The 25,273-nt window shown below is 43.0% G+C and overlaps 1 protein-coding gene across 2 annotated transcripts; it reads left to right on the top strand.

Moving 5' to 3' along the window:
• Window positions 1–424: 424 nt before the first annotated feature.
• marchf4b (membrane associated ring-CH-type finger 4b) lies at window positions 425–23,866 on the top strand. 2 transcript variants are annotated; one of them, XM_061692783.1, is made up of 6 exons: window positions 425–1,108; window positions 1,802–1,935; window positions 2,149–2,765; window positions 12,915–13,070; window positions 14,129–14,321; window positions 23,242–23,866. In XM_061692783.1, the coding sequence occupies exons 3-6, from the start codon at window positions 2,388–2,390 to the stop codon at window positions 23,658–23,660; spliced, it is 1,146 nt and encodes a 381-aa protein (XP_061548767.1). In that variant the 5' UTR covers window positions 425–1,108; window positions 1,802–1,935; window positions 2,149–2,387; the 3' UTR covers window positions 23,661–23,866. The 2 variants fall into 2 exon arrangements, with proteins under 2 accessions (XP_061548767.1, XP_061548768.1); XM_061692784.1 differs by lacking the exon at window positions 1,802–1,935.
• The last annotated feature ends 1,407 nt before the right edge of the window (window positions 23,867–25,273 follow it).

The raw sequence follows: 25,273 nt of genomic DNA on the forward strand, positions 1-25,273 counted from the left end.
AGTTGGTGACAACTGAACAATAGTTCATTTCTATCACTCAAGGTAAGGTAGACAACCAGATATATAAACAAACTGACAGCTAGATAGACAGAAATAGACAGAAAGAGCAATAGAAGGACAGACATATATATATATATATGTGTGTGTGTGTGTGTGTATATATATATATAAACCACCATTTAAAAACTGCATTTTAGTTGACTTGGGTGATCTTAGATTATCTTAAACAATAAACTACAGTGCCATGAAAAAGTATAGGCCCCTGTCTCAAATTATTTTCTTTTTGTTCCTGCAGTTTGCCCACTTTAATGTTTCAGATCACCAAACAAATACAAATATCAGACAAAGATAACTCAAGTAAGCTAAAATGCAGTTTTTAAATGGTGTTTTTTTTTTTATTAAGGAAAAAAATAACTATTCACAGCTACCTGGCCTTGCGTGAAAAAGTAATTGCCCCCTTATTGAATCATGAATTAACTGTAGCTTATCACATTTTTTTGGAAAGCTGAGTTCATATTTTCAAATTCAAGAACAGATGAGAAATAAAGTACTTGACACCATCAGTCTGGAAAGGGTTACATAGCCATTTCCAAAGCTTTAGGACTCCAGCAAACGATGGTAAGAGTCATTATCCGCGAATAGATTAAAAAAATGGAACAGTGGTGAACCTTCCCAGGAGTGGCCTGTCATAAAAAATTACTCCAAGAGCACAGCGATGACTCATCCATGATGTTACAAAGGAACCCAGGACAACATCAAAAGAACTGCAGACCTCCTTTGCCTTAGTTAATTTACAATAAGGAAGAGACTGGGGGAAAATGGCTTCCATGGCAGAGTTCCAGGCCAAAACCCACTGCTAACCAGAAAGAAAAGTCTTGTCTTACTTTTGCAAAAACATGGTCGAGGGCTGCTTTGTTACTTCAGGACCTGTACGATTTGCTGGATAAAACCAGTAATTCTGTTCCTTTCCTGAAAATTCTGAATATTCGGCCATCAGTTTGTAAATTCAAACTGAAGCTCACTTGGTTTCCGCAGCAAGACAACGATTCAAAACACACCAGAAAGTCAACCTCTGAATGGCTCAAGGAAGAAGAGAAAAACAAAAAGGGTATGCACACTTTTGCAATCACATTTTCTTAGTTACTTTTATTTTCCCTCTTGAAAAGGTTACACGTCACATTGTCAGTGCAAAGTGTATTGAAATGATTTATCTTGGTCTCATTGTTATATCACAAAAACCTGGCATTTGAACAGGGTTGTGTAGACTTTTTATAACCACTGTAGCGATAGATGCACAGACAGACTGACAGCTAGACAACCGGATAGACAGACAAGCAGAAAGGCAACCATGTCTGGAGAGAATGTAATTCCGACTATTTCTTCTTTTATGACGTAAAGTTGACAAAACAACAAAGCTAGCGGTGGGCCAAGACTCAAAGACATAGAGTCTAGAACAACAAGTACTGCATGAGTAATTGGGGAGAAGTGAGATTTTATTTATTTTTTTTTTTACCTCTAGGAAAACTGAGGTCACTTATTTGTTTTACCCGTGAAAACAGCTGACGTCGTTGATTATTTCTATGGCGTGCTGTATATAGCGTCTTCCCTGCTTGTGTGTATGGTGTATACGCGAATGCCGTGGTGGGGCGTCTGGTCTGGGCTCTGTCCCAGGCTGCATCATGCTCGGCAGCATATCCAGGAACAGCCAGTGCTCGCACAGCACAACCGGATGCTTTTTTTTTTTTTTTTTTTTTATGTGTGTGTTCCCCCCCCCCCCCCCCCCCCCCCCCCCCACGGTAAGACCCTGCGCCGGCCGCGTTGGATTTTCCTCCCCATCCCACGGAGGCGACGCTGACAGCGTGTGTGTAAAGAGGGCGGGTAGGGGGTGAGGATCGGGATGAGAAAAATCGTGAAGAAATCGGCGTAGCTGGCCAGGTAAGACACGTATGACTCGATTTTCCCTCTACATTAAGGCGATTACAGTGAGGTTTATTTCTTTATAAAAAATGTTAACATTAAAGGCAGATTGTAGTTTGAAGCTTGCAAATGAGGCCGTGAGAAGAGGAAGACAGCGGTGACCGAAGAGCCACATCCTTATTAGTCAAATGCACAACCCCATCAATCTAACGTTTGACTTTCCTCCTCCAGCTCCTCCGTTCACTACGCCCAATGGCTTCGGACACTTGTTTACATCCGAGGGATTTGTCCGCCTTTTGGATTTACTTGGTCTCGGACCGACGGTAAAAGACGTTCGATCGGAATACTAGGTCGTAAATATCCGGTCAGGTCAGCCCATCCAAGCGCCACATGAGGGGACGCGCAGTGCGCCCCTGCGCCGCGGTGCTGCTGTGACTCGGTGGCCGGCAACACAGGGACCCGCAGGGCCGATGCTGCGCGGCCAGAGCATGCTGAAGAGCCGCTGCTGCGTCCTGCTTGGTGACCTGAGGCTGCTCCTGCTCGGGCCGCCGGCGCCTCCGCCGCCTATGAGCGGACAAGCCACGGACAGCCGCGAGCCGGGCGTCGCCGAGCGAGGCACCCCGCCCGCGGAAACTGCCACCGCAGCCGCCGGGGCCGGGGCCGAGCGAGGACCGGCGGTGCCGGGCTGGGTGGACGCCGCGGAGCTGTCGGCGGCGCTGCGCGGATGCAGCAGCTCCTCAGACGACTGCTCGAAGGGCAAACTGGAGGAGAGGTTCTCCCTCACCAGCTACACGGAAAGCGGCTTCAGGACGCCCGTGTGCAGGATCTGCTTCCAGGGACCTGAGCATGTGAGTGCAAGCAGCTTCTCCACACGCTTCATTTGATGCACCATTCACTCAGAAACAGAGCTGCACAGAACCTATACATATGTACTATGCTGCAGTGTTTCTCAACCTTTATTGAGCCAAGACACATGTTTCACAGTAGAAACATTTCATCACACACCAACTCAAAATGAAAAAAATGAACAAAAAGTATTTCAGTGGTATACTTTAAATTCGTTCCCTGAGCGAGCTTATAGCTCAAATTAATCGTCAAGCCGCATAGTCACAAATACACCTATTCACATATTTTTAAAATTATTATTATTCACTGAAAACACCACCTATTAGCTGTTTTTTTGCTCTCAGCAAATAGGTGAGTAGTTAGCATTATATCATTGTGTCAGGCAGAAAGAAACCTTGCATCTCCAAAACATCACTTTTCGGGGGGGGGGGAAGCAGTACATTGTCAAACAGAGCAGGCCATTTTCAACACTTTACATTGGTCAATAATTTGTAAATAAAAATAACATACCCACATGGGGACTGACCAATAGAATAAAATTTTGAAAACAAATATGAAATTAACCAAATTTAGACATAGGTTTAGGCCCAACACCAGCAATATGGTATTTTGTGTACAATAATTTATTGCACGGAACAAACAGTGAATAGTATTGCTTTGGCGCCATCCGGTGGCATCGTCGTAGCAAACAAACACAAAAGTGAGTTGAGGAGCTTCATGTAGACTAAAGTAGTTTTTGCTACCAATTCATTCATCTTGTGGCATCTCAAGGTAATGATAAACTCTTTTCAAGGGGGAGGGGGCAGTCAATGACGTACCGATTTTTGCCATATGCGGCAGGGCTTGGTTAATTGTTATATTGCTAAAACGGCTTCCCGGAGACATAGTTGGGCAACAGGCATGAGTAGCCCCTCCCCCAATATGTAAGAACTTGTTTGCTGTGTCAGGTAGGTCATTGTCTTCTGGCCTAGGATTGGATTCTGACTCTGGTGGCTGGAAGATGTAAGGATGTGTAGGTAGAAAGTTGCAATATGATATAGCATCCATTTTTCAGGGCATAGTAGTAGTATTTACTCCTTGCCTACATGGGAGGGCATTACAGTACTTTTATTTTCCGCTGATTATCTCTCTTAGCACATTATGTGTCTCAGCAGAGTGATTGGGAACTCCTTCTACACTGGACATCACACATGAATACAAGACAGGGTACTTGCCTGCACTGCCAAGGTCTTGTTAGAGAGAACCCAATCTCAGAGCAAGACTGCTATTAATGCTGCAACATAAGAAAAGACGTGGCCTTGTACTCGCTATTGAGGGAAGAAAGAAAGAAAGAAAGCAGCTGTAACATTATCAAGATGAAGTCATTTTACAAAACCAAGATGTTAAAAGAAATTTCTGAGGGAATCCAATCTTCTCTAGTCTTTAAAGATTTATACCAGTGGTACCTCGGGACTGTGAAAGTCCAGCTTTGTCGGCAAAATGTTTTGTCTAAAACCGACAACTGTGAGCTAACGAGAACTTTATTCATCGTCGAAGTAGTAAGATACAGCACACACCGACATCGCGACCCTCATATGGCTTGACGACACTGACGTCAGTAAAAGGCGGGGCCAGGCCTGATGAGTGCTGTAGGAGACAGCAAATGAGAGTGTAGAGTTGGCTGTTGTTGGTTGGCTGTTAACTGCCGCTAACCGTTAGTCAGTCTGTGTGTTAAGCGCCTCTGAGCGAGCATCAGTTGTGGCTTTGCAGCTAAAGTATGAATGTGCTTTTGTGTGTTTATTTTGTTGCCGTTTGTTCACTAAAGCGATTGAAAGTCCACCGGCGGCTGTGTCTATTCTTGATCACCTGTGGAGGGTTTACAATTCATTCTAACTAGCAGTGGTGTGCTATATTAAATTAGCCAACAATGTTTACTTTACCATAGACTTGCAGTTGTGTAAGCCAGTTCTGCTTTGCAGTCGACAAATCACACTTTATATTCTTTTTTTAAAGGGCGAAATGAAATTCTGTCTTTGACACACTCTTTGCTCATGCCTATTGCTGTGTGAGTCTGCAGTACATAGTCTGTGCATAAAAATGATCACAGCAAAATCCTGCGAAGAACCACAACATAAACTTAGATATCCATCCATTTTCTGAGCCGCTTCTCCTCACAAGGGTCGCGGGAGTGCTGGAGCCTATCTCAGCGATCAACGGGCAGGAGGCGGGGTACACCCTGAAATGGTTGCCAGCCAATCAATCGCAGGGCACATATAAACAAACAACCATTCGCACTCACATTCACACCTACGGGCAATTTAGAGTCTTCAATGAACCTAGCGTGCATGTTTTTGGGATGTGGGAGGAAACCGGAGTGACCGGAGAAAACCCACGCAGGCACGGGGAAAACATGCAAACTCCACACAAGCGGGGCCGGGAATCGAACCCCGGTCCTCAGAACTGTGAGGCAGACGCACTAACCAGTCGTTCCCCGTGCCGCTAAAATTAGAGATGTACAACAACAAAAATCTGTGATAGAGTGAGAGCGCAAAAAGTGAACTGTGATGGAGCGATGTACAACAGTGCAGAAACAGTGAATTAGGTAAATGCTTAATTTTGCGGGGCCCGCTGTCTTACAGCACGTTACGTTATGGAACATAAGATGAGATCCTCCGGTTTGTTGAAGAGAAACTTGCGCAGGACTCCAACAAATTACAAATTAATTCTGCATAATGGTGAGTTGTGTTTTTAATCATTTGTTTTCATTTGTTAAGGACTGCTGGATTGTGTTGAAAGAATGTCAATGACATAATGAATTCATCGCTTTTGACTCGACTTAAATCACATAATAGTCAACAACAAAAATCTGTAGTGGTTCAACCCCGAGTGGTAATGAGTGTATAGAATGTGAATGAAAGCAATGAATGTGTCCCTCTATGCAAAGCATGTGACTTACTGTATCATTACATGGTCATTGCCTTTTTAATGGCGTACAATCTCTTAGCTAATGACTCTTTCCGCATCTCTGTGCATCGTTTCACCTCTGTGCTCCCACTTTTTAATTATTACTAACACAGGGTCCGGAAGCTGCTTTGTGCTTTTTTTCCCCTTCTCTTTCCCACACAATGTCTCCACAGTCAGCACATTTTGCAGTGTATACAAAGCAGCGACGACCCCAGCGCGTTTCCCATGGCCTCCTCCCGCCACGTTATCGACGTCTCCTTTACACGTCGCGGCTCGTCAAAGCTTGATTGAACGCCATCTTATCTCTTAACACTAGTCTTTGTCCCTCGCCAGCCTGCCTCGTGTTTGGGGTGTTGTCTCTCTGCCAAACCCAGATATGGATCTGCTGAGGTGTGAACCGTGCACGTTTCTGAAAGGGGAGATAAGTGGAAGGTCCGCATGCCTTTGAGTGATAGAGATGTTAGTCGTTCCTTTCTTCTGCCTTCGCCTTTAAGGTTGTCACGTAGACCGAAGCGGGCCGTATCTGATGTGACAATCCTACTCCAAACAACACTTCCGTCCCCAAGGCTGCGAGACCAAAAAAAAATGGTGTGAGAGATGCTTCAGTGCTTTGCAAAAGTCTTTAGATTGGTGGTTTGAGCAGTGCTATAATGACTATTGACAGAATACAATCACAACAGTAGCCTGGTTCACACGGAGCCTTGTATTCTGATTAGAATCAGGTTAGAAACCAAAACCAAATGAAAATGCTCCATGTAAACATCTCGGCGGCTTCCTATCAGAGCTGGTCTGTGACGGAGAGCTTGTTTCTAACTACTTGTAACTTGTTTTGAATCAAGTTGTTGCTTTAATAAATCAATAAATAAATACAATCAATGATTTAATTCAAGTGTAAATACAATGGCAACTACTGTGCTAACTAGACGACTGACCTCCATCTCGATAAATCATTCGACGTTCACATCGATCTGCGCACGTCACACGTCTGTGAAACGGCTGTATTGATTCAATGTAGTGGCCCATGCAAACACCAGATAGGAATAGATCACACCACGTGTTAGAATTCTGAATCCTTGGGGTATTTTGGGGAAATTAAATCTCAGACATGTTAGTAAAACACCTGGGAACTGTTTTAAATTGTGAAAAAATGTATAATGAATGCTTTAAGATTTTACTGTGTCAAAATGACTGTTGTGAAAAAGTTTGCTAAAACAGCAAAGCTAGTGGTGGCCTTCAGGCACATCACTGTACAATCTTTCTGCTGCAAGAAAGGGGGTGCTCAAATAGGATGCCACGCTGTAAAGATTCTGGTGTTTTGTGGACATTATCCCTTCTCAACCTCATTATTTAGTATCTCCGTGCTCACACGGGAGCTGTGAAATTCCTCCTTCCTCTCCTTCAAACCTTCAAGCACCGTCCCGCTAAAACAAACGAGGGAGCGAATCCGAGCGTCCTTGCCGCCGTGTCTAAAAATACATGAGCGAAAAACCGGGCGCCTGCAGTCCTTTCGAACCAGATCAAATGTTTTACAACCTAATTCTCTCTTTGTGTTACAATCTCTCGACATACAAAGAGAGTCATTCTGAATATAACCCTCTTGTTTGCACAGAATGAGATAATAAGGATGATCGTTGTTACATAAGAATCCCACAACAATGGGACCGCCTCGCTGCCAGGTTGGATAGGCGGAATGATCACAGCCGCAACACTGTTTTTGTTCATGTTACAATTTCCTCATTCTTTCCTCGTCAAACCAAACATGGCCTGTGCGAGTTAAATGAACAATAAACAATTCAAGGCTTTCGTTCCACCCATAACTTTTTACACCAAGTACCACCTAAAACAAATACTACTTAGCTCTCCAAGTACCACCATAATGACCGACATTATTGTAAAACAGTAGCATAGTAGGTGTAAGTGTTCAATGCTGTAACATTATGCAGTTTGAACATTAACACTGCACTTGACAACGGGGGGGGGGGGGGGGGGGGGGGGAGTACAGTACTTAAATAATGATCCATTTAACTCAGTCACTGCCAGTCGTTTTCAAAGCAGAGTTCCCCATTCTGCCATTTCCAGTATTTTGACTGATCTTTCAAGACCCACAGCATATTGTGTTCTATGACAATATAAACACCAGACCTACCAAAACAAAGAGTAGACTCTTCTTTTTACACCATCAAAAGTTTGCCGACATTTTTCTGTTCTCTAGTATTCAGCAGTAGCACATGGGTCGGTTAAACCAAAAACAGCAGTTTCTGCAGAGAAAACAAGGGTTTTATGAAAATGTCAAACAGGAAAGTGAATTTGATGCTAATGATTTTTGCTTTTGTGACACCTCAAAGTATTAAACGACAAAAACAAGACAGAGAAAGGACTTTCGATGACAAGAGAATTTGTTTTCAGCTATACAATGAAGAAATGCGTGTATGGCTCAAGCTGAGCGTCAGTGGGGTTTTTACATGGCATTCCTCATTCACTCAATGCACTGCGTCATCTTTTCTCACGATCGCAACTTACTTTCCTCTACCTACTGCGACACATGCCGTTTATGCCATTGTATGCGTGTTCCGGCGTTAGGTGCCTAAACTTGTCCGACGTCCGTGTTGGCATTTCTCTCCCTTATAATTGATGTGACAAACTGAGATTCACCCCCTCATTTTTATCTTCTCCACACCAGCTGTGCTGATCTCAAATTCAAAACGACGCAACGCCGACATCTTTAGGAATCTGTTAGTCATTGTAGTGGTTTAAAAATGTATTCGTCGGGGACAGCAGACGTTTGGATTCCAGTTGACGAATACAAACGTCCACGTCAGTGAATGATGGAACAGCGGGAGACTGCTCAGTACATCTGTGTCACAGTTCTGAGGACTGGGGTTCAAATCCCGGCCCCGCCTGTGTGTAGTTTGCATGCTCTCCCCGTGCCTGCGTGGGTTTTCTCCCACATCCCAAAAACATGCACGGTAGGTTAATTGAAGACTCTAAATTGCCAGTAGGTGTGAATGTGAGTGCAAATAGTTGTTTGTCTGTGTGTGGCCTGCGATTGCCTGGCGACCATTTTGGGGTGTGCCCCTCCTCTCGCCCACAGTCAGCTGGGATAGGCTCCAGCGCGCCCGCGACTCTAGTGAGGATAAGTGGTTCGGAAAATGGATGGATGGATGGGCAGTAAATGATTAAAGATGTAATGTAGACATCCTGATCTTTCCGGTTCTGTAGTTACCATCTCTGGACTTTTCAATCAACATAAAAAAAAAAAAAACCCCAAAAAACTAAAGAAAATGCAAAGTACAACTTTAGAGCCTAATTTTCTGAACCTTTTATGACCGAAGAGCTAAAACGAAGGCTGCTTTACATGATGCACAAGTAACAAGCTCTCCTTTCATTTTGTCCTAATAACTTTAATGGATCATAGAGTTTGTTAACCAGTGTGGCAGCTGCTCTCGTCCCATCACGACACCATCAGTAATTTAGCTCGGGGTTACTCCGAATTGCCTGCGCTCGTTTCCACACCGCACTGCCCTCAAAGTCTTATTCAGCTCTATCCCTGCTATAATTGCTGGGAAATAGCCAGGTCTTTGGCAAATGATGTACAATTTTATAGAAAATGAATGCAGTAGTCCTGCAGCGGGATGTAAAAGTGCCATTTTGGAGCCACTGCTTGTATCTTGTTTTCACCTCAGAATCCTCGCTTTGCTTACTAAATGGCAACACAGCTAATGCACTTGGACTTGTCTGCAGCACAACAAGAAGCCTCGAGGGGAACGAGTTAGTGTCATTCTTCCTATATGGCTCGGTGTGATGCTTCCCGCATCTTAGGAAGGACAGACGCGCTGCCATTTTGTTGGAAATGGCCCAGGGGAAAAGCAAATTCAAAAACATAAGAGCTCATCTTGATCCAGGCCTCCCTCCCCCATTTTCTCTCAGACATAACGGAGCTCATTTGAACGCCAATAGATTTTTTTCCCCCCCGTCAAACCTCTTAAATTAATCTCCTGGGAAGTGGGCTTCCTCGTGTCTCGACTCACTTAAAACGCTCCAATTTATTCCTCAAGTAATCATCACTCGAGACACTACTGAAATGCAAAGCAGACTGCATAATATTGCATATTTGGCTCCCTTAACATATCTGACCATCTCAATGTGCTGCAAAAGAGTTCCCACTCATTTTGTGTTTCGTTCATGATGTTACTGTCAAACATTATGGGTTACCAGCCTGTATATTAGGGATTGAACAACTGGATTTTTTTTTTGTAGTTGACGCAAATGTGATGATAATCCAATCAATTGTGACGAATCATTGATGGAATTTATATTTCTTTCTAGTTGTCAACGCGCTCGCTTTCTCACTCAGACAATCGCTCATCCGTTCACATTGAGACACCTTCATTGCCTCGCAGACAGTCGGAAATTGTAAAACTAACACCGATTCACGAAACACAAACGCAAGGTTGCTACTCGCTACAGTATATAATAATATATAATAATATTTTTGCAAGAGTTTTAGCCGACTGTCTGCGAGACCATGAAGGTTTTCTGTGATTTTCGATTAGATGAGTGAGTCAGGGAGTGTCTGCAGGATGAAGGCTGACAGATGAGAGAAACGCTAGTATGATTTTTTGTCTTTTTTTTTGGTCGACATAAAGTGTTCAGAGGCTATTGATCGACCACCACTTGTCTTCGTTTCGTCGTCTAAGCCAGGGGTGTCAAACTCATTTCTGTCATGGGCCACGCTGTGGTTAGGGTTTCCCTCAGAGGGCCGTTATGACTGTGAAACAATACAAATGTAAAATTGCCTCACACGTGCACACAACAAATTGATTCATATCTATTTTTGAAACCAGAAGCCACATGATTTGCTTTGGTGATGATGTGGGCAGGCCAGATTTGGCCCCTGGGCCTTGAATTAAAAAAAAAAAAAAAATGGTAATGCTACAATAAAGTTTAATTTTGTGACATTGGGGGGGGGGGCATTGCAATATGACAAGAATAAGGTTGCAAGTTTAAATGAGTAAATAGTAAAAGTTGCAAATGAACACATTTGAGGGAGACAACTTTATACTTGTGATTACGACATTCGTAACAATGTACTTGAACCTGTACAAACAAAAGAATGTCTTCACAATGAGAACATCTACACCCCAGCCAGAGCCCAGACCTAAATCCAACTGAAAATCTGTGAACTGATCTGAAGCAGTCTGTGCACAAGAGATGCCCTCGCAATCTGAATTTGGAGTGCTCCTGCAAAGTCTGAATGTTGCTATTAAAGCAAAAGGCACTTGACCTTAATTGATAATCCTCTATACCGCGACTGAGTGACCTATACCACCTATCCTCCCTTGAAATTGAATAAGACCATATTAAAATAATTTTATTTGCCTGTTTTTCCGCATGTCTGCCGCATCGCTGGCACTCATAAAAATAAATGCTTGTGGCCTGAGTGCTGTTGCCCCACTTTTTTTCTTTTAATCATTCACATTCTGTTGCAGAGTTTATTATGCTACAATTTCCCTTCTCCTAAAGTTAATGGAGGGCACTTGGAGAGATGCCAGGCCATTGGGTCATGCCAGAAGCTAGTGCTAATTTAGCATCATGCCATTATTTACATCTGGTGAGAAAACGCATTGCACTGAGGGTTTTTTTTTTGGTGCTAATGCCAAACAAAACGTGGCAAAACGATGCAAAATCCGCATCATCTGACCACAGACGGCCACATTGTTCAGTTTTTGTTTCTCCTGCGTGATCAACAAAAGGACATTGAGCTGTCACTTCCTGCGCATGTGGGCTGGAATGCCACGTTTGTTATCAGATGCTCTCGGTCGCTCCCCAGCCTGGCTTTTCAGCTTTTGGTGGCGATGGGGACAGTCACAGTGAGCGTGTCGAGTCCCGCTGTACACGTCACAAGTGTTCTGATGGCCCTGCCAATACACGCCCACTCGGACCATCTGTGGACTGGCCTTTTTCTACTCCAGCTCACACTAAAGTTGTGCAGACTTATTTTCATTTGTAATTTTATAATCTGGCAGCACAGTTGAAAGTGGTTAGCATATCTGCTCTACAGTTCAGGGTTCGAATCTGGGTTTTCTCAGGCTTCCTACCACTTCCCAAAAACATGCATGTTAGGTTCATGGAACACTCCAAATTGTCCATAGGCGTAAATGTGACTGAATGGTTTGTCGACAGGGTTTTTTATTCTGGAACCTGTCCTTCTGTTATTTGATAAAAAACTACCAATTTGCTGTTGTGTGCTCAGGCCAAAGCCTGTGCAATATTGCTTTGGCGGATTTTTTTTATTTTTTATTTTTTTTTAATCCGACAGCTGATAAGAGATCAATTTTAAAGTGGGTAAACTTCAGGGTAGTATTTTTTGAATTTTATTTACTTACTTATATTTTCTGTTTACTTTATAAGAGATGCTGCTGACCCTGGGAACTCCCTGCACTTTTTGTTTTTGTTTGAATTAAAACAAAGATAAGTGAAAGATTAACATTACAGTTATACTGAAATTTTGGACAACTATGTAACTGTAGAAAACTTTAGCGAGCTCTTTATTTGTGTACGTTTATAAGACATGCTGCTGAGCCTGTGTTAGGCTTTTAAAACAAATATATCTATTTATAAAAAAAAAAAAAAAAAAAAAAAACATGTTGCAAATCGCGGCACGGTGGCCGACTGGTTAGAGCGTCAGCCTCACCGTTCTGAGGACCCGGGTTCAATCCCCGGCCCTCGCCTGTGTGGAGTTTGCATGTTCTCCCCGTGTCTGCGTGGGTTTTCTCCGGGCACTCCGGTTTCCTCCCACATCCCAAGAACATGCATTCATTGGAGACTCTAAATTGCCCGTAGGCGTGACTGTGAGTGTGTATGGTTGTTTGTTTGGATGTGCCCTGCGATTGGCTGGCAACCAGTTCAGGGTGTACCCCGCCTCCTGCCCGATGACAGCTGGGATAGGCTCCAGCACGCCCGCGACCCTAGTGAGGAGAAGCGGCTCAGAAAAGGGATGGATGGATGGATGTTGCAAATCTAAAAAGCTGTTGTAATAAACAAGCTTAAAGACACAGTAATCACACGATTTCTCATCTTCATGTGAGAGCTCTCTCACATTTTAATGATTGGTAAAGATGTTAAAGATGTGTGTACCATTTCAATAAATCACTGCCAATTCCATTGGAGGCGCTAAGTTATTTCTTTTTTTCTTTTTGTTAATGCAGGGGGAGCTCCTGAGCCCGTGTCGCTGCAGTGGCTCGGTCCGCTGCACCCACCAACCCTGCCTCATCAAGTGGATCAGCGAGCGGGGTTCCTGGGCCTGTGAGCTCTGCTATTACAAGTACCAGGTCATCGCCATAAGCACAAAGAACCCACTGCAGGTGAGGACGTGGATCGGTCTCAAATCTTAGACTCATAAGTGGGTGTTTGGATGTTTGTCGAGATCTGCCGAGTTGCCCTAAATGCTGACAGTGTCGGACAGATTCAATTTACACTTAAAAAGGATGACAGATTTTTCCTTCCCAGACTGCTACCGTCTCCACGAAAGAAGCATTTGTGAGCATAATGCAGAACTCAAAGTACCTTGTACTGCAACTCTGGCACATGAGTGGGAGGTAAAATGGGTGAATAACTCGCAATATAAAGTGCTTTGGTGGCATTGCAGTCTATTTACATCATGTATTCAATTTCCAGGCACTTGCTCAAAGTGATGTGCACACTAGGAATGGCAATTCCCCTCAGAGATTGTGCGTTGATTGCTGTGAGAACAATTTGAACCAAGGACTAGTAATACATCACTACATATATAGTAGTTCAGAGGATGGGGAGAGGTTTTCCAGCAATCTCATAGTATCCAAACTGTTGAGATGTTCTTGCAAAAAAAAAAAAAAAAATCCCAAAATATTCTTGTATTTCCTCAAATGGTGGCATAGGCGCCAATGGATGTTCCACCTCATTTAAATCCCCTTGTACATTGTCTGGATTGTGAAAGCATACGTGCTAACCACTAGTGCTACGTGCTGCTTGTACTTTTAGTAGAATTTCAACATTTAATGGAGGGACTGGATTTGTATAATAAATTCATTCAACACAGGAAATTACTTTCCAGAAGGCCAATTCCTATCTAACGTTTATATCACAAATCATTTGGATTGTTTTTCATGCGATATTCAAATTTCTCAGGGTGGGGAATTTAGGGCTTGCTTTAGCTGTAAGCTATAATCAAAACGAGGAAACATTTCCCTCTATCTCGTGAATCGATACAATATACACGTTTCGCTTTTTGAACTGAACTACTGAAAGAAATTCTTTTCCACAATACTGTATTCTAATGCAGTGATATGTACTGGTATACATGAACTTGAATGTCACAACTCATTAATAACTGACCTAAAGTGTGTGTGTGTCTGTGTGTGTGTTTGTGTGTTTGGTCTGGCAGTGGCAGGCCATCTCGCTCACAGTAATCGAGAAAGTGCAGATAGCGGCAGCCATCCTGGGCTCTCTCTTCCTGATGGCCAGCATCTCCTGGCTGGTGTGGTCCTCGTTCAGCCCGTCAGCGCGCTGGCAGCGCCAAGACCTGCTCTTCCAGATCTGCTACGGCATGTATGGCTTCATGGATGTCGTTTGCATAGGTAATGGCTTTTTAGGAAACCCAAGCAAATCAAATGTCAGCGGCGCTGAATAAGTCATGTTAGGAACATTTTTGAGGGGGTGTGGAAATTCCCTCTCTGAAGGTTGTGCACTCCTGTTACCATGCCAGTGTTACATTTCTACAGCTGATGGCCTTCTTTACAAAGTGGTTGGGTAATTATCAATCAGTTCCACATAATCGATAGAATTCTAAACGATCAATGAATGTTTAATTATTGTTTTGTCATGTTCATGTTTTGCAATTGCACCTTTTGGGTGGACGTCCATTACTTGCAGATTTTCGCTGTCAGTCCGGGATTCAAATCAAATGAAACAAATGAAACTATATTCTTTCTTATAGTCACTCGCAATTTTTGAAAAAAAAAAATAATAAAATAAAATAAATGTATTCACGTTAATGCTTCACATTTGCATACGGTACCATTAAGTCACATCAAAAGTTTCTACCTTTGAAAGTTTTGCAACCCCAATTTTAACACATAATTTAACATGTGACTCTAATTTTGAATTTGATTGGGGTTTTTTGCGTGTGTGATTGGCTGACCAGTGCAGGGTTACTCCTCATCTCGCCCAAAGTCACCACCCTAATTAGTCTAATACTGTGTCGTTCGTCTGCCCCACGGTTGCCGGGTCCCGAGTTCGAATCTCGGCTCAGGCCCTCCTGTATGGAATTTACATGTTTTTCCCGTGCTTGTGGGGGTTTTCTGCAGGTATTCCGACTTCCGCACGCATCCCAAAAACATGCATGTTAGTCACTGAAGACTTTGTCCACAAGTGTGAATGTGAGTGAGAATCATCTCTCTCATTGTAAAATGCAGTGCAGCGCAACACCCCTGCAAACGTCACAATAATAGTGACAATAATAGACAATCTTGAATTATTTCCTGAGCATTATCTTTGTAAAGGCACAATTTTCCGTATAGTTCTTGTATTAGATATCACTGGATTGTGCAACCGGTCATAATGTCTGTTTAAACACACATTGTGATGGATGAGGTTAATGGAATGTGTTACTATTCCTATTGCAATACTGAGTTACAGATTGTTTGATCCATAGAACATGAACATGCTCATCTTTGAAGTAGGTTTCATTGCATACATTTGAATAGATTTCTAAGTAAGTGACACTTTGGAGAGTCCTTTGCTGAAGGACGCATGGGGTGGTGGGGTTTGAGTATCTTCTGCATGTGATGATGAAAGTGACATTTGTAGCATCATCCCTTTTAAGCTCCACGTCCTGCTGCGAGAAGGATGGTGGGATTGCATCCGGCATGAGGAAAACTCTTTTGAGTGTCACTGCAGGAATAAGCAGGATGAGGAGGAGGGGAGTCTTGATTATCGCCAGTGTGGTCAGAATTGACAGCAGAGTCGTTTAAGAGATGAATTTGTCATCTGGCAGACTTTCATTTAAAGTGAGCGTGGGCGTGTTAAAAAGACGACGACATAATTGCTTGTCTATCACTAAACAATGTGAAAATAGAGGTGATCGCTGCAGTTTGAGTTAATTTCAGAGGATATGAAAAAAATATATATATATGCAGTGCTATTATTACATTAACTAAATATGCACATCGAATGACTTTCAATACAAGAGCAGCTTAACAAATAAAGATAATACTCACTTTTAATTGATACTGTCGGATTACTGTTAATTTAACAGTTCATTATTGTTGTTGTTTTTTAATCACTGTTGTAAAATACATAACTGTCTTTCATGAAACTTGAGGGGTAGTGAAAAGGACTTAGGTTAAAAACTTGATGAAAATGTGGTTTGTGAAATTTATTTCATCACCGCATTCAGCACAGTACGCTAGTGGTTACCTCTCCTGCCTCACGGTCAAAAGGTTCTGGGTTTGAATCTAAGCACTGACCTTGCTGTGTGGAGTTTGTATGTTGTCCCTGTGCTTGTGTGGGTTTTCTCTGGGTACTCTAACTTTCACCTACATTTCAAAAAACATGCTTATTAGGTTCATTGATGTGTTTTTTTTATTCCTGCGGCAATCTGCTTTGAAAACAGTCAGGCCCACAATTGTAAATGTTAAACCTGTTCAATATTTACACTTGCTTACAAATCCTTATATGTGTGGTCGGTTGGGGCAAGCCACGGACTTTGCGATTGTGATGTTAAACAAAATACTTTATATGACTAATTGGTAACCGTCTACCCCAATTTAGAGGAATTTACCCGCCCCAGGATAAAAGAAAAATGGTATGTACCTGTCATTGTTCATGAACCACTGACGAGCCAGCTGTAGCATATTCATGGACAAACAAACATTGGCTTTGCGTTCATTAAGGTTTCAAGTTTTGTAAATCCAGAATGTTTCCAATAAACTACAACCCCAATTCCAATGAAGTTGGGACGTTGTGTTAAACATAAATAAAAACAGAATACAATGATTTGCAAATCATGTTCAACCTGTATTTAATTGAATACACTACAAAGACAAGATATTTAATGTTCAAACTGATTAACTGTATTGTTTTTAGCAAATAATCATTAACTTCCAATTTTATGGCTGCAACACGTTCCAAAAAAGCTGGGACAGGGTCATGTTTACCACCGTGTTACATCACCTTTTCTTTTAAGAACATTCAATAAACATTTGGGAACTAAGGACACTAATTGTTGAAGCTTTGTAGGTGGAATTCTTTCCCATTCTTGCTTGATGTACAGCTTCAGCTGTTCAAGAGTCCGGGGTCTCCGTTGTCATATTTTACGCTTCACAATGTGCCACACATTTTCAATGGGAGACAGGTCTGGACTGCAGGCAGGCCAGTCTAGTACCTGCACTCTTATACTACGAAGCCACGCTGTTGTAACACGTGCAGAATGTGGTTTGGCATTGTCTTGCTGAAATAAGTAGAGGCGTCCATGAAAAAGACGTTGCTTGGATGGCAGCATATGTTTCTCCAAAACCTGTATGTACCTTTCAGCATTAATGGTGCCTTCACAGATGTGTAAGTTACCCATGCCATTGGCACTAACACAGCCCCATACCATCACAGATGCTGGCTTTTCAACTTTGCGTCCATAACAGTCCGGATGGTTCTTTGCTTCTTTGGCCCGGAGGACACGACGTCCACAATTTCCAAAAACAATTTTAAATGTGACCTCGTTGGACCACAGACCAATTTTCCACTTTGCATCAATCCATCTTAGATGAGCTCGGGCCCAGAGAAGCTGGCGGCGTTTCTGGGTGTTGTTGATAAATGGCTTTTTGTTGCGTAAGTTGCACTTACGAATGTAGCGCCGAACAGTATTTACGGACATTGGTTTTATGAAGTGTTCCTGAGCCCATGTGGTGACATCCTTTACACATTGATGTCGGTTTTTGATGCAGTGCCGCTTGAGGGATCGAAGGTCACGGGCATTCAATGTTTGTTTTCGGCCTTGCCGCTTATATAAAGTGATTTCTCCAGATTCTCTCAACCTTTTGATGATATTACAGACCGTAGATGGTGAAATCCTTAAATTCCTTGCAATTGTACGTTGAGGAACATTGTCCTTAAACTGTTCGACTATTTTCTGACGCACTTGTTCACAAAGAGGTGAACCTCATTTTGCTTGTGAATTCAGGGAAGCTCCTTTTCTACCCAATCATGGCACCCACCTGTTCCCAATTAGCCTGTTCCCCCGTGGAATGTTCCAAACAGGTGTTGGATGAGCATTCCTCAACTTTCCTCCTCTTTTTTTCCACCTGTCTCAACTTTTTGGGAACGAACGTGTTGCAGCCATAAACTTAAAAATCGTAATGATTATTTGCTAAAAACAATAAAGTTGATCAGTTTGAACATTAAATATCTTTGTAGTCTTTGTAGTGTATTCAATTAAATATAGGTTGAACATGATTTGCAAATCATCGTATTCTGTTTTTATTTAACGTCCCAACTTCATTGGAATTGGGGTTGTAATCGGTTGTGCATGGGTAGCTAATGTTCTGACAGGTTTATTTTTATGATGAACAAAGTTTTGTTGGTGGTGGAATACATGTTAAGATGGACTGTGCACTCCAAGCTTCTTGTGTTCCAAATTGAAGGAACCTGTGTTTAAAATCACCTATTACTTTCGAGGTTCCATGCGTGTTCGTTTTCGTGGAAGAACTACAATTATAACGCGTTACAAGTCAACCAATTTATTCCTGACAGAGGAGTCTATACATTTTGCAGAGCTCTGGGTTCGTAACTATCCCTATCTTATCCTTAGCAGATAGAGTAGTCGAACAAAAACTATCTGATTTTACCCCAGACTTATACAACGTTTCAAACGTGAAAGTATGGAATCGCTGTCGTCTGATTGGTCCATGGTCTGATCTGACGTCATCGTTGCTCTGCAGAATGATGACCATTTGCCGCTGTCTCCAGACGGCGTCCCACATTCTTGCATCTTATGTTTATAGCGGCTCCCCGCAGTCCTTTTCTTCCTTGACATCTGTTCTTTATGGTCTCCACATACAATCTGATGGGGGGGGGGGGGGCTTTCCTGCAATAAACCCCTACCCCCTTATCTGATTATACTGCAATACACATCCTTGCTTACCTTCCAAACCAGTTAAACCCTGAAACTCTATATTATATTATATTACATATAGAATTACATATTAGAATATAAAGTATTCTATATTACCTTCAATCCCCCAAGTTGATCTTCTGATAATCAGAAGATCAACAACCCCTATACCTGCAGCCTATTTCACTACAATACTCAATAAAACCTAATCTAAACACAGCAAATTAAAAAACTTAAGAAGGGGATACAAAGGCCTCGATCAAGGCAGCGAGCGCGCTCATTGTCTTCACGTCCTCTTTCAGCGGCAGCTGCAGATCTTGGCAGTGGGGGTTCTTCCCTTCAAAGGCCTTGAGAGTAAACCTGAGGACAAGACTCCTGGGAAAATGAATAAAACACCCCCCACACCAGTCACTCTCCCAGGTGAAATCCGCGATATGGTTGATCTCCTGCTGAGAGAGAGACTTGATCACAGTGGGGGTTATCATAGAAACCAATGCACAAGTGCCTGTCCATCCACTCCGTAGCAAATGACTGTTTACCGCCCCTTGACCAAGTCATTATTCAGGTCATATCCCGTCACTTTAGAGGTTCGAAAAACCACTGGATCCTTATTTTTTGATGCTGGTACTTTAGCCAATTTTCTCATTATCGGACTAGATGAACTTTTTGTCGGTCGTATCCAATTAATAATAATCTGTCCTAGGGGATCGGCCCCTGAGACATCTATACCCAAGGTCAAGACCGTAACGGTCGCTACTGTTTTGCCCCACTCTCTCCACGGGGTTCTAGTTATATCATACAAGGTCAAAAATACGGGATGTCGGTCCCTCGGGGTTACTGAGTACATACTACCTCTTTCCAATTTGATCCTGTCCTTCCACCGCCAATTTCTCTTCTTCGTCGGTTCCCAGTATCCCGGTTTCGAGTGGATAATCACCTGCTTCCAGCTGTAACACAAATCCACCTGCTCGTTCGCTTTGAACCGATGGTTCACCGGATACCGGCCAGCTCCCCCATGTCCTGTACTCAAAGCGCACAAGTAAATATTGTGTCCCGCCGGATTGCCCCAGCGTACACAATTTACCACCTTACACAAATCAAATTGGTATACCGTCCTTTCCCCCAATGTGTAGTTTAATTCTAGGGCCCCTGTTGGCTTCACAGCCCTCTTGGTCACTCTTTCTCCTTGTGTTGACGGCACTCCAAAATAGATTCCTTTAACTATAATCAGGGAGATCACCAGTCATGATTATAACCTTCTTTGACCAGACATACAGGATGTACATATTTCCCCCTTTGTTAAATGACTAATTTAACACCAAAACACAGTATCCACACACAACACCATACACAAACAAGCAGGTCGTCTCCCTCGTCGGAGAGGCCCCTGACCAGACCTGCAAACAAACCCTTATATAAATTAATCACAACTCTGCAAAAGATACACGTGCCAAAGGGATGGACTACATAATTCCTGTATACATACTCCAGAGAAGGGACAAGTTGCCAATTGTCACCCAACATTGATATTATTCCCCAACCAATTGTTAATTTTTCTCACAAAAGTGTTAAGGTCAATAAACCCAGAAATTGTAGGGCACATACAAACAAACAACCATTCACACTCACATTCACACCTACGGCCAATTTTGAGTTGTCAATAAACCTACAATGCATGTTCTTGGGATGTGGGAGGAAACCGGAGTGCCCGGAGAAAACCCACGCAGGCACGGGAAGAACATGCAAACTCCACACAGGCGGGGCTGGGGATTTGAACCCCAGTCCTCAGAACTGTGAGGCTGACGCTCTAACCAGTCGGCCACCGTGCCGCCACTCTCGAAGCAATATATATCAAATCCCATTCACCAGCTCAGATAGCAACTTGCACGTCATTTATTCAAACTCCGAAGCGTTTTCTGACACCAAAAACCTCCCGTACTGTTTTCAGGCTTTTATCCCAGGCACGCAGAGTCGCTCTGGTCCGCTCTGCTGACCCGGAAATAGAAATTCACGATGCCACTCTGGCTTGATCACACACGCCTTAATTTATCTATTATTTAATGTATCTTCCAGAATATCATATGCATACCTATTTATACATACAATATGTATGCCTTATTTATTTAGTTAATAAATATAATGGGTACCCTTTGAAGCGCTTTATAACTTTTTACATATATAGTCATATAATTTTATTCATCAAAGTTCTAAGGTTTACTTTATATTGAGTACACAATTTATAAAACGTATCGCACAGAATATTTATACCATTCACACTTAGTCCACGTTTTGTTTTGTTTTTTTACAATAGAGGCCTGCGCAGGAAATGTTTGGGACAAGTAGAATCACTTTTCTGATCTGATTACTCGTGGAAACTCATGCGTCGGGATATAATGGTTAACCAGCGCTTTGTCGACCGACGGCACGTTTTCTTTTGCAGAAGGACAGCCTTTGGGCCATCCAGAAAAAGTGTCGACAATCATTAATAAGTACCTTATGCCTTCGACTGGGACCACCATTGTCGGTTCGGTCCATTACCACCACATCATTCGGGCATCGGCCCATCTCAGTGTGTTGCAATTCCCTCTTCGTTGTAGGGGCAACACTGAAATTCGGGGCAACACTGAAATTCTGACATATATCACAAGAAACACAAAAATCTTTTACCTTACGCAGAAGATCAGGGTGCCACCAAAAGCGCAGCTTGTACAGCATTGACACATAACTCTTATGTGTCGGGGGGTGTGCGTCCTCCTACACTAACCACACGAACTTTCCTGTAGTTAAGACCAGTCTCCTAGGGCCTCTCGTCGGGCCAAACCACAGCGTCTCCTTGTCATCATACTCAGCACCTGTCTTTCGCCACTTACGCTTGTCTTCCTCTGGTGCCGCCTCTTGGAGGTCGCGCACCACATCAACTGTTACTGCAGGGAGAAAGTTAATTAACTGATCCTGTTTAACAACATATTTTCCTTCAGCATCCATTTATTAGCCTGCTACTTTTTCAACACCATTAATGAATAGTAACACTCTCACTTTCAGATACCTCCAGTGCCCTGCAAATGGCCAGCAGTTCTGCAGCTTGAGCGGAGGGTTTCATAACCTCATTTATGGACCAAAGCGTTTCTGATTTCAGAATTTGGGTTTCCGCGATATCTTCTACGGCTTCTTGTTTACAAGGATACTATGGCACGTTAACAAAAGCAGTCGGGTCTACCTCGAATGTTACCGGAGACACGGATGCACATAGACCCCCCATCTGCAGGCCCCTCGGACCACAGCGAGTCCGGCAGCGAGGTCAACAGCTGTGCGGCGTCCTCATGGTCCGAGAGCTCTCTGCCATGGAATCGCGCCAAAGTCACATGCTCCAACATTCTCCGTCTACCGTGGCACCCTGAATACAAAAACATTCAGTACTAGGAAAGTTTATTTGACCTTGTTGCCAATCATTTGCCAAATAGCATTTGCTTACCATCGGTCCCAGTTCTCAGGCTTCATGACCTAGTGCAAGTGCAAGTGAAAAAGTCTGGAAAAGATGTCAAACTCATCATAAACCTCTCACTCTGCTCTGGCGTCAAGGTGGAGGAAGCTGTCACACCTTGCTTCCCTATGTAAATACCTTTACTATTGAGCATCCAGTTTTCCTCCTGTATTGACTCAAAAGCTTCCCTATAAACCAAATCGTCATTTTTATCATAAACAGTGTGAGATGGAGGGGATCGATCGGAGGGCTGTAGGAGGCAAGAGAGTCGAGTCAGGGCTTCCACCGCAGAAAGGCCGAGTAGACACCTCCTCCCTCCTTGGTTTCTGCAGCAGTCGCCTCCGGAAGTTCCATGCAGTGGACAATTTTCCACTCTGAGTTCATATCATCAGTCCGTCCGGGCTACAAAGGATGGTAGCCCTGGTTTAGATAAGCAGATCTCTGCCCATCAGATTCACTGGAGCCCCTCCTTTCATTAGGACAAACTGATGTTCATGTGTCAGTCCAGCAATTTCAGTCTTTCATGGTGTCGTAATCCTGCAATAAACTCCTACCCCCTTATCTGATTATACTGCAATACACATCCTTGCTTACCTTCTAAACCAGTTAAACCCTGAAACTATATATTATATTATATTACATAATATAAAGTATTCTATATTACCTTCAAAATGGATTCTTATTCTCTCCAACGCGAGTTCAAAGAACAGAAAATCAAAAGTAATTTCAAACTGCGCCAAGAGATTATTGAACAACACCCAAAAACAAACATTTTACTTTTGCTAACCTGAATTTAAAACAAAAGAAAATACTATATTGACAGTTTTTCTGGGTCAAATTAATCCTTGTTTGTGCTAAACGATACCAGAACCTAATGAATGTTTCACTTTTTAATTGATGCCCTCCACAGCGCTGATTGTCCACGAGGGGCCTTCCGTGTTCCGCATCTTCCACCGCTGGCAGGCTGTCAACCAGCAGTGGAAGGTCCTCAACTATGACAAGTCTATGGACAACATTGACATGAAAGACGTCGCAGTGGACAGGACTCATCAGCCCGGCCAAGCTTACCAAGCTGGGCTCGGGGTGTCCCCCTCCACCTCCTCGCTGATGGTGGTCGCCTCCACAACCGCCGGCTCCACTTCCACCACCGTGGTGGCGGCGGCCGCCGGAGGACCGGGGGCGGACGGGAACGCTGACGGCGGCGCGGTGGCCGACCCGCATTGCCCCTACAACCTCCTGCACCTGCTCAGCCACCTGAGGCCGTCGGAGCCCCGCAGCCAAAGCAGCGGTAACACGCGAGAGCTGGTCATGAGAGTCACTACAGTCTGAGAAGTCAGATGAGGCCTTATCTCTCATGTGGAGGGGCGGAGTAATGCTCGTGAAGCAGCTGAACTGCACTGAACTGACTTCTTGTTTTCATCATCACTGTCCTTCCATGGATTGAATAAAAATATAAATTGGTTAATTTGCAGAGCTGCCTGGAAAATGGTTCTTTTGGGGATTCATAATGCAGAATACAGACATACGACCTTTAACACCGTACTTAATGTTTTTCATTAGATTGTTCTCGATTTCTTAGCCTAGAAGTGAAAATGTTATGCTGTTAGAATTGCATATTGGTCAAGCTCCCAATACTTTCTTTTTTAATTAACTCGAAGCAGGCTATACATACAAACATCAAAATAAATTAGCTTGCTGACAGGGTGGACAATGACAGGGTGGACATTTTTGGCTCATGTTAGCATTTTATGAGCTCATGGTGGACCTTTGCTTAGCAACATGATTCAGTAAGCAAGCTGGATGTGTACTGTTGAACAAATATATTGTGACTTTCTGGAAGGTTTTTATATCAATTGATATTACACTACACTAGTGGAAATGTTTAATTTGAGAAAAATCGAACTCCAAACAATATTATGAAAATTCCAAAACGTTAATATATATTCTGCAACTATGCACTGTTTCAGCCTCCAATAAAGACAGACGAAATGGTGGTTGTAATGTCACTGAAAACATTAAAAGGCTTCTAAAAGGGCAGTCACCCTATAAAAACAGAGTAGACAGCAATTACACATTCCAATATCTACAGTAATTATGACTTTACTACCCCATTAGCGTAGATTAATTATGTACAGCTCGTACTGACTTCTGTACAAGTTTGGGTTACTTCATCGCCAGAAGGAAGGAACGGCGCTACGACTGAAGACCACCTGTACTAAAAAAATAAAACAATTTTTTGACAAAGTAGACTACACACTACAGTATCTTTTAATGATATTTTTTTTCTGCAGGTGCAGCAACATTATATCTTGGATATATGTTCCTTCTCACTTCAAACATTTGCCCAACTACTTGCTCAATCAACTAATCTGTAGAACATTAAAAAGTGTCCTATTTCAGGCACAATTGACAAACTTAGGGCTGATCCCAGAGGACGTCAGACATGCATGAGAAAATACTCCCAAAACAGCAAAAAAAAAAAAAAAAAAAGTTTATGTAAAGACATTCATTTTGCATGGGAATCATGATCTGTATTCATTATAAACACATATTGGTGGAATAAGTCACTAATGGTGTAGTGGTACACTCGCCTGACTTTGGTGCGGGCAGCGCGGGTTCAGTTCCCACTCAGTGACGGTGTGAATGTGGGTGCGAATGGTCGTCCATGTCTATATGTGCCCTGCGGCTGACTGGCGACCAGTTCAGGGTGTAGTCCGCCTCTCGCCCGAAGTTTGCTGGGATAGGCTCCAGCGCCCCGCGACCCTAACCAGGATAAGCGGTGTTGAAAATGGATGGATTGGTGGAATAAACAGTGCCATCTACTGGATATGATGGGGCACTGCCACCCTTAGACCTAACGTAAAGTCAACATTGCAGAAAAAGGTTATAAATTATTTCCGGGATGTAAAAAATACAGATATTGTATTATCTTTTGTGTTACC

This window comes from Phycodurus eques, chromosome 12 (assembly GCF_024500275.1).
Source record: "Phycodurus eques isolate BA_2022a chromosome 12, UOR_Pequ_1.1, whole genome shotgun sequence".
Taxonomy (NCBI): Eukaryota; Metazoa; Chordata; class Actinopteri; order Syngnathiformes; family Syngnathidae; genus Phycodurus; species Phycodurus eques.